The sequence below is a fragment of the Siniperca chuatsi genome, linkage group LG6 (genome assembly GCF_020085105.1).
Source record: "Siniperca chuatsi isolate FFG_IHB_CAS linkage group LG6, ASM2008510v1, whole genome shotgun sequence".
In the NCBI taxonomy this organism is placed as follows: Eukaryota; Metazoa; Chordata; class Actinopteri; order Centrarchiformes; family Sinipercidae; genus Siniperca; species Siniperca chuatsi.
Genome location: NC_058047.1, coordinates 31,933,907 through 31,950,530, shown reverse-complemented (window position 1 = coordinate 31,950,530; position 16,624 = coordinate 31,933,907). Strand labels below are relative to the sequence as shown.

General features: G+C 40.0%; 1 protein-coding gene across 3 annotated transcripts; it reads right to left on the bottom strand.

Moving 5' to 3' along the window:
• Positions 1–908: 908 nt before the first annotated feature.
• Positions 909–15,953, bottom strand: hyi (hydroxypyruvate isomerase). 3 transcript variants are annotated; one of them, XM_044199888.1, is made up of 8 exons: positions 14,716–15,887; positions 14,458–14,569; positions 13,651–13,765; positions 12,008–12,086; positions 10,904–10,950; positions 10,742–10,811; positions 5,527–5,661; positions 909–5,446 (listed from the first exon to the last, which is right to left on the bottom strand). In XM_044199888.1, exons 1-8 carry the CDS (start codon positions 14,912–14,914, stop codon positions 5,358–5,360), a joined length of 846 nt encoding a protein of 281 aa, XP_044055823.1. In that variant the 5' UTR covers positions 14,915–15,887; the 3' UTR covers positions 909–5,357. The 3 variants fall into 3 exon arrangements, with proteins under 3 accessions (XP_044055823.1, XP_044055822.1, XP_044055825.1); XM_044199887.1 differs by having other exon boundaries at positions 10,904–10,953; positions 14,716–15,869; XM_044199890.1 differs by lacking the exons at positions 909–5,446; positions 5,527–5,661 and adding an exon at positions 9,659–10,509 and having other exon boundaries at positions 10,904–10,953; positions 14,716–15,953.
• Between the last annotated feature and the right edge of the window lie 671 nt (positions 15,954–16,624).

Below are 16,624 nucleotides of genomic sequence, written 5' to 3'. Positions count from 1 at the left end.
AAAAAAAAGAATGTGTAATTAAAGCCCCAAATCTTTTTGACAATCCCATGTGAGATATGGACATTTGTTCTTACGGAGTGTGACTACTGGTAGATGGAAAATATTCTATTTGGAATTTTCTCACTATAACTAAAATGCATGTATGTTTTACAACTCCAGTGTTTATAATAGTAGTATATAGTAGTATAATAGTAGCAGTAATGCACAAGATGCAGAATGTCAGGGCCACCTGCTGCCCCTGTGTTCCTGCTTGACAGCTGCTACTACAGTTGTTGAGCAGTTGTTGTTATTATTGTCATTATTATTCCTATGACTATCATTCCTATTATTATTACTTTATTAATATTAATATTACCACTACCAATACATTATTACCATTTTAAAATTCTAAGTGGAATTTGCATTGTGGACCCCTCCCTCCTTCACTCTCTCTCTCTCTCTGGATGGCAGCCCACCATTGAGTCTGGTTCTGCTCGAGGTTTCTGCCTCTTAAAGGAAGTTTTTCCTTGCCACTGTCGCCAAGTGCTTGCTCATGGTGGGATTTGTTGGGTCTCTGTAATTAATATTATAAAGAGTACGGTCTAGACCTGCTCTATAGGAATCGTGCAATGAGTAACTTCTGTTATGAATTGGCGCTACATAAATAAAATTGAATTGAAATTGAATTGAAAGAGAAGGCAGATTTTTGAGTGATGGCCTTTCAGGCTGTGCAAAGTGCAGTAGGATCAGACTGTACTTGCCAACCTTGAGACCTCAAAAATAGGGAGGTTTCTAAAACCAAAGCATGGGGTTTGGGGGTCCTCCCCCTGAAAAATTTGAATTCCAGAGACTTTGTTTCCTGCATTCTAGTGACTTTTAAAGAATGAAAAGAAAGAAATTAACAAAATAATAAGTACACTGCAACAGCATTTTATGTTGAATACTTATAATTTTACTTTTAATTTTCAGGAAAGAATACAGGCCATGTCCCTTTCCTTTAAAACTTTCCACAAGAAATGGAAATTCTTCTTTCCAGGACGTCTGAAATTTGCTTGAGTAGTAGTAGTACTCTCCATTTCTATCTGAGTCTCACTCTGAGGAGGATGAGGCGCGAGCATGGGTGTATAATATGGCATCCATGAGCATGAACTGCTCTCTTCTGCATCACATGCAGGCGAGGACATAAAATTTGGTGTAGCTCTATTATTGTCCAGGTGAAAACAGTAGACTTTTAGCGTCATAGGGAGCTGTACAGTGACAGAAACAGGCTGTGATAACGAAAAGGAAAAAAAGTTGTGAAAATTTGTCATAAATCGGGAGAAATACAGGAGAATTGTGACCCCCAGGAGGATACTGAGAGAGCGCAATGAAAAACAGGAGTCTCTCGAGGGTTGCCAAGTATGGATCAGACGGTGAGCTATGCAGGGGAAGACAATTATTAGCTGAAGAGGAGAAAAAGTTACACAGAAACGAGGATAATTCTAATCCCATAAATGTGTATTTCACACTAAAAGAGCTTAAATATGCTATTCATTCAAATTAATTTCATTAGTAAGTTAAGTTAATAAATTAAGTTAGTTAATTTGAAAATAAAGAATTTCAAAGAAAGATGAGTTATAGGCCTTTTAATGTTTATTCCTTTTATCTGATAAATATTATTAATGTTTGTTTATTAACTGGCCCCTGGCCTCCTGTCATTTTGCAAAAGTGGCCCCTGGGCAAAGCAAGTTGAGTATCCCTGCTTTAAAGCAATCCTTTACTAATATTAGGTGTCCGAGGAACCATCCAATTGCCGTATAGTATTTCTTGCTGTTAATTCTGGGCTCAACCTCCTTTTTGGAATTGCTACAGATGAGTCAGTCTTCACTGTCTGGGATTCTGCATAATAGGTGTGTCTGGCCGTTTGGGGGTTCTACGTTTGGAATCCCACTTAAAGTTATCCCAATATTCCGCATATTTCAAATTCGTACACGGTTGGATTTTCTGCCATTGTGTCTTTGTAAATCATTTTCTAGGCCCCTGATTCTGGGACTCGAACGTTTATATAATACATAGTAATGTTGAGGTTAATAGTGGATGTGGTATTAATGCTTTTACTTCCAAAAGAAGGTTTCTGCTAATTCTTTCTAAGGCCATGGTATAGTTCTCATCCCTTTCACGACCAAAAGGAAATTCTCTATTATTTACTGACATTATGGGAAATTTAAACCATTGTTTTCCTGTAACGTTATAGCCATAACCTGCTAATTCTGTAAGTAGTTTAGATATGGTGTAGGGTGGTCGTGGTATTTGTTGAGCTTGCCTTTTTGCCCTTGAAGGCATAGGGGTTGGATCTATTTATAATGTGACTCATTGTGCTAAGACACGGTCAAACTCTTCCCATGGGGTTTCTTTGACCCAGGGTTTACACCATCTGTATTTACAGACAGTACGGTGGTGTAATTTCTTCCAGCCGGTATTGCATTATCCTCATAGAGGAGGAATGTTAGGGTTTGGCCCTTAGACATATTAGTGTGAATGCAGTTAGAATAATTTGTCCAGGAGTATTCTTTCTCTCTTCTGGCGGTAATAGTCCAGCATGAAACTTGTTTGGAGTCGTTTTTATGGAAGTACATGTAGTCCGTTTCTGGAGTCAGAGTTTTATTATCTATTTTCAGCTAGAGAGTATACCAATCATGTTACTATTTTGAAACCATCTCTCAAAACACTGTCGCTGTCTGATGTCCTCCGGCTGCTCTGCCTCATCTCTCTATGACTTACGGAGTTTCCTGATGGACAGATAGCGTTACTTGTTGCTAAACTAATGCCATAGACTGGTAACCGCTAACTGCTGCTAACTGTACTGCTGCTGCCTCGGGTAATACCATTTTTCCTAATCTGAGAGCAATGTACTAAGCCAAAACTTTTGAGCCTAACTGTTTATTGGTGAGTATGTCCTCTATAATGTCTGTTTCTTCTATTTTGGACTTGACTTGAGTCTTTCTTCTTGCTACCCAGACTACCCTTGTCTCAACCTGGAAAGGAAGGCAGACAGGGTTAGTGGGTCTGGGCTTGTTTCTACGTATGGGATTGTTTATGGCTTCATGCATGGCTGCTAGATTTTTGGTGGGAGCATTTTTAATAAACCAGTCCTTAGTTGTCCTAACTGCCCTCTCTGCTACCCCGTTTGTTTTGGGCTTGTATGGGACATTCCAGATTTGTTGTATGCCGTTCTCTTCTTGGAGTTTGTTTACAAACTTGTTTTTGAAATGTGTACCATTGTCCATTCTTAAACTCTCTATTTTTAAATACTGGAGAATTATTTGGGCTAGCCTATCTGAGAATGATGTCTCTGTGGCTACTCTGAGTGGGAATAACCGTTGATTTATTCCCGAGGCCTGTTCGCTGAGGCAATGGCCCCGCAATGTCAGCACTGAAGTGTTGTTCCCATAATGCAGGTTCTGCTATTCCTGCTTTGTAACAATAGTCACTATCTGTCACTAATGCAAGCTGCCTTGCACTTTTGTGCAAAACAAGAGAACTTCTAGAATTGCCATAACCTCTGCTGTTTGAGCTGACTCTTATTGAGCTGACTTTTATTACTTTGTTAGTCCATATGGTTTTGTCTAATTTCTGTATGACATATGCCCATCTTCATCTTTGTTTGCTACCGTCTGTGAATACATAAAAGATGGTTAGGTTAATTTGGTAGTTTTGGGATTTTTTGGTAATTTATTTTGAGGTTTATCTGACTGTCGGTAAGGACTAAGTCCCATTTTCCCCATCTGCTTGCTAATGCTTTTGAATCTATCAAGTTTTGCTTTGAGGATGTGCTTAGCCCTGGAAATGGTGAGATGCTATAGATGGGTTAAATCTCAGGGCTCTGTAGAAACGGTAGACTCCTGTGAGGGTTTGTTCTTGTGGGTTATATTTTAGCTCTGGGGGTTAAAAAGTATATGATTGGAGGAGGCATGGTGTTTTTGATCCCTGATTTTTACATGTTAGGGAAATCCCTTTTTCTTCTAAGTCTGACTTACATTTTGGTTTTCAAGTTTGCTTTCTTTTGTAGTGTACAATGTTTTAAAATTGGTGTAAAATGTTGTTAACTATTAAATGTAAATCATTTTCGCCATTCAAATTAATGCAAAACACATGAATGTCGTGCAGCATTAAGTATGACATCATTATATAGACTGACTTTCTCTTAGCACCCCCAACTCTGATTGACTTCCAGCGTCTGGCGATCAGCACTGATCCTGGTTTTAATGTGACCGACCAGAGATGTGTTAAGATCAAATCAGGAGCAGTGATTTTAGAAACTCAGCAGTGTCACCTTTGTTTTGAGTGTTCTCATTTATTGACACATACAAATGCTTTGATTCATTACTTGCAACTGGACGTTAAGTGCCCTGTTTCCAATGAAAAAGAAGTATTTGATGTGCTTTTGGCCATTGAACTATTGTAATTTTCATACTAAGCATATATTGCCCGGAAAAGGCTTTTTGACTTGGACTTGATTGAAAAGACCTAAAAACAGCTCTGCTATACTGAATCACTATTGTCACTGACCGAAACATAGCTTTTAGCAATGGAGCTCCTCACTGGTAACAGAGAATCACACTGTTGTCAGCTCAGTGTGATTCACAGCATGTTATTTCCTCCTTAAAGGCCACAGAAACAATGATAATCTGATAACTCTATTGTAAATAATAGGCTGCTGAGCTTGTTAACCTAATGTGCAGTGCTTGTGTAGGCTATTTTTCTACTGAAAGTAGTAAAACTCTAACTGAAAGTGACAGCTTGGACCACCAGACTGAACGTACTGCCCAGTGATGGTGAGGAAGAACGAATACATTTATCAATTCCGAGTACCGTAAAAAAGTTGTGTAGTTGATGTGTGGAACCAGATTCAAAGACGATGATGACAGTCAAAAGGTGAAATGTCAAAAAATCGCCTTAGAGGTTCTGCACACCCTCATAGGTGTTGTTATTCTGGCTGGTTAGACCTCTGCTCAGGTTGAAGGTGAGCAGTACTATGCTGTGAATGAGAATTAACAGGATCATTTTACCTGGATAAGATCATGTTAGCCTGAATGAACTAAACCACATTTAAAAAACAGGCTCCAGGTTGAACATAACTGGGATTCCCTTTAAACATGGAACTGATACATTCATAAAGGGGGAGGACACAATAAAAACAATGCCTTAATGGAATCCAATGTAACAACCGTGCAATAAATCTAAACTTCAACTAGTTCATGCTATTGTATTAGACTGCATTACAGGTGCACCTCAAATTGGCCTACATCAAGCTTTATTTGGTAAGATTGTATACCAGGCTATTAATGTGAAAAAAGTAGGAAAAATATAAGACCACAGGAATTTGTTGGAGAAGATGTTCACAGCTTTGTGGTTGGACACCTATGCTCATCACTTGCTGTGTGTGCGCAGTAATCTTTGATCCAACCCAGACTCTCCTTCGTGGAGCCTAAAGAGGACAGAGATGATTTTTAACATGTATGTTCTCTAAATGGATTCCATAATTAATCAAATAAAAAGAGCACTCACCTAGTGGTTTGTATTCACAGCCAATGTATCCCTGGTAGTCATGGTTTTCCAGTGTGTTGAACAGGTAGCTGTAGTTGAGCTCTCCGGCACTGTCAGGCTCATTCCTGCCTGGAACCTGAGCAATCTGAACATGACCTGAGAAAGACGACAAGACTTCTTTTTTGACTGCTGTTGTGTTTTTCATCTTCCTCCAGAGGCTTGACTGAGCATGTTCTTTAGTCAACAACCCTCTGCTTCACATCACTATAGTTGCATAGTAGCTGAAGACACACAATCTGGTACGACTACAGTTCCATGACTTCCCTGACTAAATGTGTGTGAGATATTGATGCACAAAATCAATATTTGGGATTTACAATGGTTAAAGGGGTATCAACTTGTGTAGGTGCAATCATTTAGATTTGGCTATTAAATTATTTATTATTTATTTATAATTATCAAAGATAATCATAAATAATAACTTTAATTAATTAAGTCTTTAGGGGCACCACTCTTCTTAAAAAAGAGAAATGATAGCCAATCAATTTATTGAATCTCATATAATACACTAAACTATCAATTTGGAACTCAGATTACTAATTAAATTAATAATTATAACCAGAATTACCCTCAATAGCTAGTAGGTTGAAGGATTTGGAGTTTAACATAGAAGAAGTTGGCAAATTATTCAATCTTGTGCAACATTAAAGAAATCAGCAAACTTATACACAAGCATTTATTTAAAGATAAACAAAGCAAAAACACACAATGTGAAGTCTAACGCTAAATGCACTAAACTACAGAACAAAGGGTGTGTGTGTGTCCAAAATGACTGCTTGGGTCCAAGATGGCATCAAACAAAGAAATTAACTCAAAATGGCAGCTGAGCAGCGGCCGCATGGTTTGACAAAAAAAGGAAATGCAAAATGGCGGCCAGGCCATGTATGTTACAGAGTGTGGCTCTGTTAAAGGGCCAAATTGTGGTGTACGTGTACTGCGTAGAATAAGCGGTGCCAGGTTAGAAAAGAGGATAGTTAGTTGCATGCAACTGTGTCTATGTGAAACATCACTAACATCACTTAACATGTGGCTACCAAATAACCTAACAGTGAAAACACATCAGAACAATAAAAGTCAATGAACCAAATCAATACAGATACATTCACAAAAGTAACACAGTCCTGTGCTCAGCCGTGTATTCTGCTATGCTAATGTTATGCCCAGTTATGTGTTCGGTGGTTACGTTACCAGTCCGTAAAAGAAGAAGTTGCTTTGAAGCTGCTGTTATTTTCTGGCAGTTCCATCGGATTAGCTCTGCCCGTGCACACATTGCGCATGGGTGGGATTATTTTGGTTGGATACTTTCAAAATCTAGCTGTTGCTTGCTAATTCCACCAATGTTACCTACCCTAGCTATAAGAAGCATGAAAAGCAAGGTATCATCATTGCTGCCAGAGCTTAGAGACTCCAGTGCTGACCAGAAGAAAACAAAATAGAATACAATTTTTGTCTCAGGTCTAGGTGTGCATTTTTATATTTAACAACACACACAAATATTCACATACACAGAATTTTGATTCTGGCTCTGTGGAACAGCTTTAAAGCTGCACTTGTCAATATTTTAGTATCAACAACAGCACAAATGCCTACTGTATGTATATGAAAGGTGTCATTCGTAGTGATTAACCCACAGAGAATTATCACCACCTCTGTAGATTCCCTTCCCTTTACAGAGCGTTTTAGCCTCTTTCAACTCATGAAAGAGATTGAATACTGGACTTGTATTCAAGGTGGATACCAACACCACTTCCAATTAATGCTAATGTTGCTCTGTGTCTTGTATTAACAGCTTGTTCTGCTGCCCCAAGTGTCCCAAAATGATTTTTTTCTGCTTTAAGTCCAGTGTTTCCGCTGATAACATTTTGCTGTGGTGGGCCACCAAGGTAATATTTGCTACCACAGCAAAAAAAGAAAAAAATCACAAAAGAAAACAAAACATTCCGCGATCAATCTTCTGATCCACATCTTCAAAATATATGCAGTTACTCTACCCACAAAGCCTGATTCCTGCCCCCCCTCACGCACACATTACAAAATCCAGTCAGTTCATCTTACAAGTTAACGGCACAATGGCATTTAGTTACCTAAATTAGCTATACTACATGCCTATGTGCATAATATCTAGACAGATAAAATTATGTAGCCTTAATTAACGTGAATGTATAAGTGCAGTTAGGCTGTGGGTGTGCTAACCTATCTTGTTAAAAAACTTAGTTATTACTGTCATTGGAAAATTACTATATTACCGTAAATTCTCAAATAGTGGCAGGGGCCTTTATTTACCTCAACTGCAGAGAGTACCAGGCCTTTATTTAAAGCAGGGTTATATTAGAGATAAATATATATGGTACTATTTTAGTATGAACCTTCTTTTCTGACCCACTACCGTTAGCCCTGTTACATTTTTGTTACGCCATTATGATGTTTATACAAACTCAATACTTCCTGTATTCATTCACATTCACTTCCAAGGCTTTTATTGTGAACTGGAACGGTTCCCATATAGTACTTCAAATGTAGCTATTGCCATCTTGTGGCACTTGTATGTTACTGGGACATTAACACACATACTGTACACCCGCAGTGACTGAAATAGGCTTTGCAAAACAGTGCTTTAGATGAGTAATCCAGAACAATAAAGCACTGAAAATAGCATGATTATATTGTTGAATTGATTAAATGAAAGAGATGGAAATGGACATTATGCTTAGTTGGCATGCCCATTATATAACAAGCACCAGGAGTTTATCAGAATCAGAAATACTTTATTGATCCCGGTAGGGAAACTCTTTGTTACAGTAGCTCGCCTTTATGCCAGTGCATAATATACAAAATACAAAATAAGTAATAAGTAATAAGCAGAGGTGTGTGTACTGTCGAGAGTAATAGAGGTATATAATATCAATAACAATAAATAAGAAAAACTAACATGGGAAAACTAATATTGCACGGGAGTAGTACACAGAATATTGCACAATTATTCAATTATAGCAGAGATGTAATGATCAATGTCCAGTTTAGTGACCTAGGGTCATACAGACTGACACTTAGAGGGAGGAGTTAAAGAGTTTGATGGCCACAGGCAGGAATGACTTCCTGTGGCGCTCTGTGGTGCTTTTTGGTGGGATGAGTCTTCCGCTGAAGGTGCTCCTTTGATTGACCAGCACGTCATGGAGCGGGTGGGAGACACTGTCCAAGATGGCGTGTAGTTTGGCCAGCATCCTCCTCTCTGACACCACCGCCAGAGAGTCCAGCTCCACCCCCACAATGTCACTGGCCTTATGGATCAGTTTGTTGAGTCTGTTGGCGTCCGCTACCTTCAACCTGCTGCCCCAGCATGCAGGATAGCACTGGCCACCACAGACTCATAAAACATCTTCAGCATTGTCCGGCAGATGTTGAAGGACCTCAGCCTCCTCAGAAAATAGAGGCGGCTCTGGCCCTTCCTGTAAACAGCTTGAGTGTTCTTGGTCCAGTCCAGTTTGTTATCTAAGTGTACTCCCAGGTACTTGTAGTCCTCCACAATGTCCACACTGACCCCCTGGATGGTAACTGGGGTCACTGGTGCCTTGGCCCTCTGTAGATCCACAACCAGCTCCTTAGACTTTGTCGCATTGAGCTGCAGATGGTTCTGCTCACACCATGAAACAAAGTTACCCACCACAGCCCTGAACTCCGTCTCATCACCACCGCTGATACATCCCACCACAGCAGTCATCAGAAAACTTCTGAAGGTGGCAGGACTCTGTGTGGTAGCTGAAGTCTGTGGTGTAGATGGTGAAGAGGAAGGGAGAGAGGACAGTCCCCTGAGGGGCCCGAGTGTTGCTGACCACGCTGTCCGACACACAGTGCTGCAGGCGCACGTGCTGTGGTCTGCCAGTCAGGTAGTCCACAATCCAGGACACAAGGGGGGCATCCACCTGCATTGCTGCCAGCTTCTCACCCAGCAGGGCTGGCCGGATGGTGTTGAAAGCACTGGAGAAGTCAAAAAACATGATCCTCACCGTGCTTGCTGGCCTGTCCAGGTGGGTGTGGATGCGGTTAAGCAGGAAGATGATGGCGTCCTCAACTCCCAGCCGGGGCTGGTAGGCGAACTGAAGGGGGTTCAGGAGGGGTCTGACCATGGGCCGCAGCTGTTCCAGCACTAGTCTCTCCAGGGTCTTCATTATGTGGGAGGTCAGTGCCACCGGTCTGTAGTCCTTGGAGCCACTGGGACACGGCGTCTTCGGCCTTGCTTTTTTTGCCTGGCCTCTATTTGCGCTGGTTTTTATTTGACTACCAGCCTTTATTTAAGAAAATACGGTAATTCATGTAATTATTAAGTGTTTGTTTACCTTGACAGACCGAGAGGGTACATGGATCAAACATAGGGATGGAAGATGACAGGAGATCTCAGGGAGGGCCCGGGTCCTCCCTCACTTTTTATCTTCCTACATTCCAGGTATGTTGTGTTAAACTCTGAACATGGCTGCCAACCCATAGTCAACAGTAGCAGTTTCACAGGTGTCCATGTTTTACCACTTCGGTATCTCCATTTCAAAGAGGTTGGGAATGCTGCATTTCCAACTTCAACTAATAAACATTCTTACAACCTAGAATCTTTTTCTATCCTTTAACCATACACAATGTACTCTAGGTGCAGCAAGATGATATAGTATAGCCACATACATATATCAACATATGTTGCGTCTCGCCACACCAGCACAGTGTACCATCCAATTTTTCCAACCTCTTCCTGCCCTGGCGATGATCCCTAAACCTTGAGTATGGATACTGAGGGTACCCCCATAATGGAAACAAAGTTTATTCTAGGGAGAATATCCATCTTGTTTATGGATACAGACTGAGGGTAATATAGGGGACAGAAGAAGCAACAAGAGATTTGAGTGAAACAGGAAGTAAAAGATGGGAGAGAGGGCAGCCTTGCCTCTAGAGATATGAAACCTGCAAGAAATTAGGTTACTCAGAAGTCACCAAGGCTGAAGGATTTGAGTATAATATTTTGATCATGTTTATCTTATTAGGATCAAAGACAAATGTTTACAACACATTGTTTACTGTACTATCATTAGACTGCCATTCTGTATTCATTTGTATGAATATCTGTATTTGTAGGTTGGATTAATTGTATTTCCACAGTCCGATTTTTCACTGTTTTATCTCACATCTTACTCACCAATTATGGAGAAATACTTGTGTATGTTTTGTGTCAGGTTTCCATCCATTATTTGACAGTGAAAGACATCCTGAAACAGTTCAGACATCTGTTAAGTCAAGAGCTTCATCATATTTTTTTATCTTTCATTTTCAAGCTAAGACAAATTTCCAAAGCACCCACCATTTGCAGCTTGATATTTGGCTTTCCAACCTTCTCCAGTATTGCAGCTGCTACAGACACAAAAAGTGAAGATGACATAATTCATGGCAGGTAGCCAGACATTATCTATGCCAGACAGGAGGTGTGATTTCTTTAATAGAAGTGGTAGAAATAAGACACACCTTTATCAAACACTGGCATACTCACACTGTACAGCATCAAATCTGCTGAGCACACTATTACAGCATAACACACCTTGTTCTGTCTGAATCCATAACATTCCGATTTATGATAATGTAAAGAGTGTTTAATTTAAGATTAAATTACAGTACGTGCACTTACATCAATGGACTTATAACCAAATCTGTTACTGGTGGCAAAATGACTTTTGTGTCATGCTGTATGTCATATATATGCAATGTTCATCCTCAAAATAGTCTAAACTTAAAGTTCATTAATGCAAGTCTAGATTTTCTTATCTAGACATATTCAAAATTATGTTGGCCGGTCCACTGCACGGTTTATGTTTGGAGTCAAAAAGGTCAGTTGATGGGCCTAATGTGGCCCTCCACCAATCTGACCCCCAACTAAATCTAAAATCTGCATCAAAATGTTGGGATTTTGCAGAAACGGACTGTTGATATAACAATAACTGTAAAGCTAATTTGAAATGCCCAATAAAATATTCTCCAGCAAAACTGGCCTTCACTTACCATCTAATCAATAGCTTCCATGTGCAGAGAGGAGTGTAAACTGATAGTGAGTTTCATTCTGCTGTTTAACACATCAGTGTGGACAGCTCCTGGTGCTCAAATCAAGTCTCTACCACTCCAAGATGAATACCAGATGTGTTTGTATTTGTATTATTGTATATAATATTTGTATTCCATGGGTATCCCACAGCTTCACTGAACCAAAAGAGATTTTTATTTTGAAAACACAAATTAAGATTTGATCATTTCCCAACAGCAACACTGTTGTTGCATTTGCCTTATTTGCCTGAGTTTGACAACAGCAGTAACAAATCAGTGTATATTGTTCCATATCAGTAGTCAAGAGTCTTGTCTGTAGAGATGTGCATGCTGGTTAGTGACTGTGTTGTCTCAATGGGACACAGTGTCTTACCCTGATGAGGAGAGTCCAGAAAATACCTGGGATCTGTAATCCTTGTGTTGATTGGTTCAATCAAACCAGTGATTCCTTCCTGTGAGGAACAGTGACATTTCACAACATTCGGATTAACACAGCATCATAAGGTGCATCATAGCATCATAAGGTGATAGTTGTGCTCCATTGAGAAAATCATTATATTAGAAACTATTTTTTCAGGGTGGTGTGATGTTAAACTGATCTAATCTAACTAATATGAAACATATTATACATACAGTGCAACAACTAAATTATAACAATATAACAATATCCACGTACTGTAACAATACCCCACAGAGAAATGCAACCAAAAAAGATTATGATACGACATTAACATATTGTATCTTGTTTGTTTAATTCGTACATAACAGAAATTGAAAAACTACAATTTGTCATGATGGCCGAGTTGTTAAGAAGCATACCATAAACTGTGATCACAATGTCATGATTTCGGCCAGGAACCTTTGTTGCATGTCATACCCCATTCTCTCTCCCTCATCATTTCCTCTCTGAAACTCTACTGTGACCCATCTAATGAAGGCAAAATACCAAAGCATTATCTTACAAACAGAGAGACAATTTGTGGTTTTAGGGGAAGTTATGTGCGGGAACTATTTCTTGATGAACAACAGCCAGGTGCAGCGACTGTGCGCAGCTTCCTGAAGTCTTGTCTTCACAGTGAGATTGCCTGGTACCTGAGGCGCCTGTACAGAAACCAAAACCTGTGCTCTCTGACCATATCTGGCAACCCACGCTGTAGCAGGAGATGCCGCACAGAAGTACTGGGTGGATGGATAAACTGTTAATCATCATTAAATAATTCCAACACCACTTCCTGACTCCAGATCTGTACACACAGACTCTATGAAAGAAGTATTTCCCAAAACAAACTATTCCTTTACAGATAAATGAATTGCCTTATTATTATCATTATTATATTATTTCTTCTGGAAATTCAATATATTTGATAAGGGGAAGAGTTGTACGCGTATGTATTCTGTAGACCTAGTGATGTATAAACACATTTTGATGACATATATAAAGCATATACATGCTATTAACTTTCTTATTTTTCTTGATTATTTAGATAACCATAGCTTGGGAGCCCAACAGGTGTCAAAAGTAGTTTTTTTAACTCATGCTTAATAATTTTGTAACAAACTTTGTTTTATGTTATTTTATGTGGATACACTTACGCCGATTAAACAAGTTTGTCATCCCTTGAACATTTATTAAAATATTAGAATATTGTTTAACATTGTGTTCTGTTAATTCACGTGCCCAAGTAATTTATTCAAAAGCACAAATTAGTTATACTAGTTATACTATATTAGTGATACTCATGAATCCCCCCCCTTAAACTTATACTTCTCATTCTTGTAGTATATTGTATAGTATATACAGTCTTGAAGTATATTAAATTCCTGTAAATGTGTAATAGTTTAATTATATTTAAATATCTAATATATCTAATATACATCTATATAATTTGTTTTAATCTTCTGTATATCCTACTTTTGACTCTTTGCAGTCTTCCACAATATTTCCACAGAAATGCAGTTTCACAACATGCATACAGCTGAGAATTGTTGTTATGTTGGACAGAAAAGGTCACGCACCTTTGAGAGGATATCAGCAGCATACTTTAGGTTCTGCACAAAGATGGCTTCCATCTCCTTGGCAACCACTGTTCTGTGAGAGCCCACAGGAACCCTCCCTGCCATCAGGTGAATCCTGATAAATTCATAGCAAATACTTTATACACAAAGGCAAATTTGAAAAGGAGAAAACTTGCTTTATATCCTTTCGCAACTATATGGACATAAAGTTTCGTCATCAAAAAACACAAAAGCTCTGTAGAGATATGAACTGTCTCAGCAATATACATTTTTTAAAGATGATTCTATTTCATCATTTTACTGTATTTATTTCCCCCCATATATGTCTACCCCTGGCAGTGTTCAACTTTATGTTGTAAAGTACTGTGTGTTGTTATGCTCCTTACTGTTAATCAATAAAGCACGAAAAAGGGAAGCCTGAATATGGAACATGGAAAAGATGATACACTGCTTCCACTAGGGCTGGATAAAAAACTATTTTACCATATTTTTATTTGACTCATCCAACTTAAAATCCCAAGATTGATCTTTGCATTTGTGCCTTTTTGTGTACATCTGCGCTAACTGTTATGTGTAGACAGCGGTTACTTTTAAGTGGTTCTGTTAGGGCTGCATCACTTATTACAACGTGCAAAAAACGTTGGATGAAGTTTTCCACTTGTGTGAAGTACTTCATGTTTGTTTTCGTCAGACAGGAGCTGAATCAACCAACCAACTTGCTTGATGTCCATACTTGAATTTTCAGGGTGGCGGTTGGGAGTGAAAACAATACAAAAGTTATCTTTTGTTACCTTGATCTTTACTCACTTTTTGCAGTCCAAAACTCTTGCATACTTCAAAGCCAGATCCAGACCCTGTCTGAAATCTGCCTCTCTTCCAGGAACTGCTCCAAGACCAAGATCACCAGCCTTTACATCTCCTGTAACACACACATCTTATTACCACCATCATCGTCCGCTAATTATTACTAGCATTTCAGTATCACTGTACTGTCTGGTTGAGACGAGCAGCAGCTGCTGAACCTCAGTGTGTGGCCCGTGCTGGTGTTGACATGCTTGTGTTTACCCGGCGGGGTGTTGATGAGGACCACCTCCACTCCTGCAGCCTCTCTGGCCCTCTGAAGCTCCTGCAGGTCGGAATCGTAGAGCCAGGCTGCCTCCACAGCCTGAAAGCCAGCCGAGGCAGCCGCGTATATTCTCTGACTGAAGTCTGGAAGCTCCGTGAAGAGCCAGGAAATATTCGCACAGAACTTCAGCGGAGCCATCCTGGTTTAAACGTAGAAGCCACCGACCCTGCGTTCAGTCTGCGTGCTGCACTTTGATCCTGCTAATGGCCGGCCGTGACCTGCGTTTAGCTAGCTAACGTTACAGTTACCCAGTGGCGGAAAACGGACTGGTGAACTTCCAAAACAAAATGTAGTTAGACATGACTTGTCATTTAGAAAAACCGAAGGGTGGCATGTGGTGGCAGCTGCCACTCCGAAAAATGCCTTGCCACCGTCTTTTTGGACAATCGAATTCAATATGAAAAGCTGTGACTGGTCAGACATTTACAAGAGCGACACTACGATGTCCGAGTGCAAGTGAATGCATCAAGAGATGACGCTAGAGGACAGGGTTGGAAGGCCAATCTCCATCAGCTGCCGCTAGTGGTCCCTGCAGCAGTTCCGCTTTCTCACGGCCCTGCCAGCTTTCTGGCTTTTTTCCTGCTAAATGTGTGTGGGGTTGCCAACCACATGGACAGTGGCGGGTTTGCTTTGTTCAGTTGTGTTTTGTGTAGTAGCAAATATTAACTGCTTGGGGTTTGATTGTGTGAGGGCCAGATTCAATCTGACTGACAGCAGCTACCAACATCTCTGAAACTGCTCATTCTGCATGACAAAAATCAGTCATGCAAGTGCAACATACAAACGCACCCAGTTTAAAACGCAACAAAATCATCCCAGCCCCAAACAAAAGCCACAGTCATAGTCAGCAATGCAGTGACAGTTAATTCAACGTTTAGTATCTGGGAGTTTGCACTTTAACCACATTTTCAAACTGAAGCTCAGAGAAAAGGACTTTTGCCGTAATCAGCACTACTGGACAAACACTGGATATCTTGGATCGTTGGCACCACTAAATGTGTGGCTTCACAGAGTATAAGTGACACCACTGGTGAATATCATCTTTATATGTAGGTCTCTACCTATAGGAGCCAATTAAAACCCTTAAAGAAAGCTTGCATTCACATAATTACTGACCACTTGAATCTTATTTCAGAAATCTGTTGGGAAACAGTGAGGGGGATGCAGGAGGTTAAAACAGACAATAAGTAAAAAACAACAGTCAGATTTTTTTAATAGTGCATTTCATGCACAGATAACTCAGTGGGTTTTAGCAATGCTTTGGCCTGGTTTTTAGGCTGCAGTGGGGGATAAAAGGTGGCCCTAACTTTTAGTCTCTCATTTTTACTGGGCTTGGAACCATGAATGCAAGGCATCGTGGTGCCCAGTACCAGCGGTGCTGGGAACCCTATTGAAATCACTCAGATCCCCCGTTGGTAAAAGTGGTACTGCAGCTTACACCGTAAGAGTTATACAAGTGAAATTCACAGGGGAGGTATAGACTGGTGCACACACCTCAGACACCAAAAATGATACATGTCCACCAGCAGGTGACGCTATAATCAACATAAATGCGTTTTGGCCAGTAACTCCCACATAGGTCCCACAAAACCTTACATGCACGCCTTTCCTGAATTGAGCTGCATCTCGTGATATAGGCCACACTCATTTCCGCCTGTAATTTGTTTTTGCAATATTGCAAAATACGCAAAACCTACTTTTTCGAACTCCTCCTAGGCTGTGTGTCCGATCTGCACAAAATGTTGCACGTGGAATCTATGGACCCTCATGATCAAAAGTTACTAAAAAGAATTGTGATACTCCAAAAATGCTCAAGTTATAAACAACTTCCTGTAGGTTGCAGTAAAA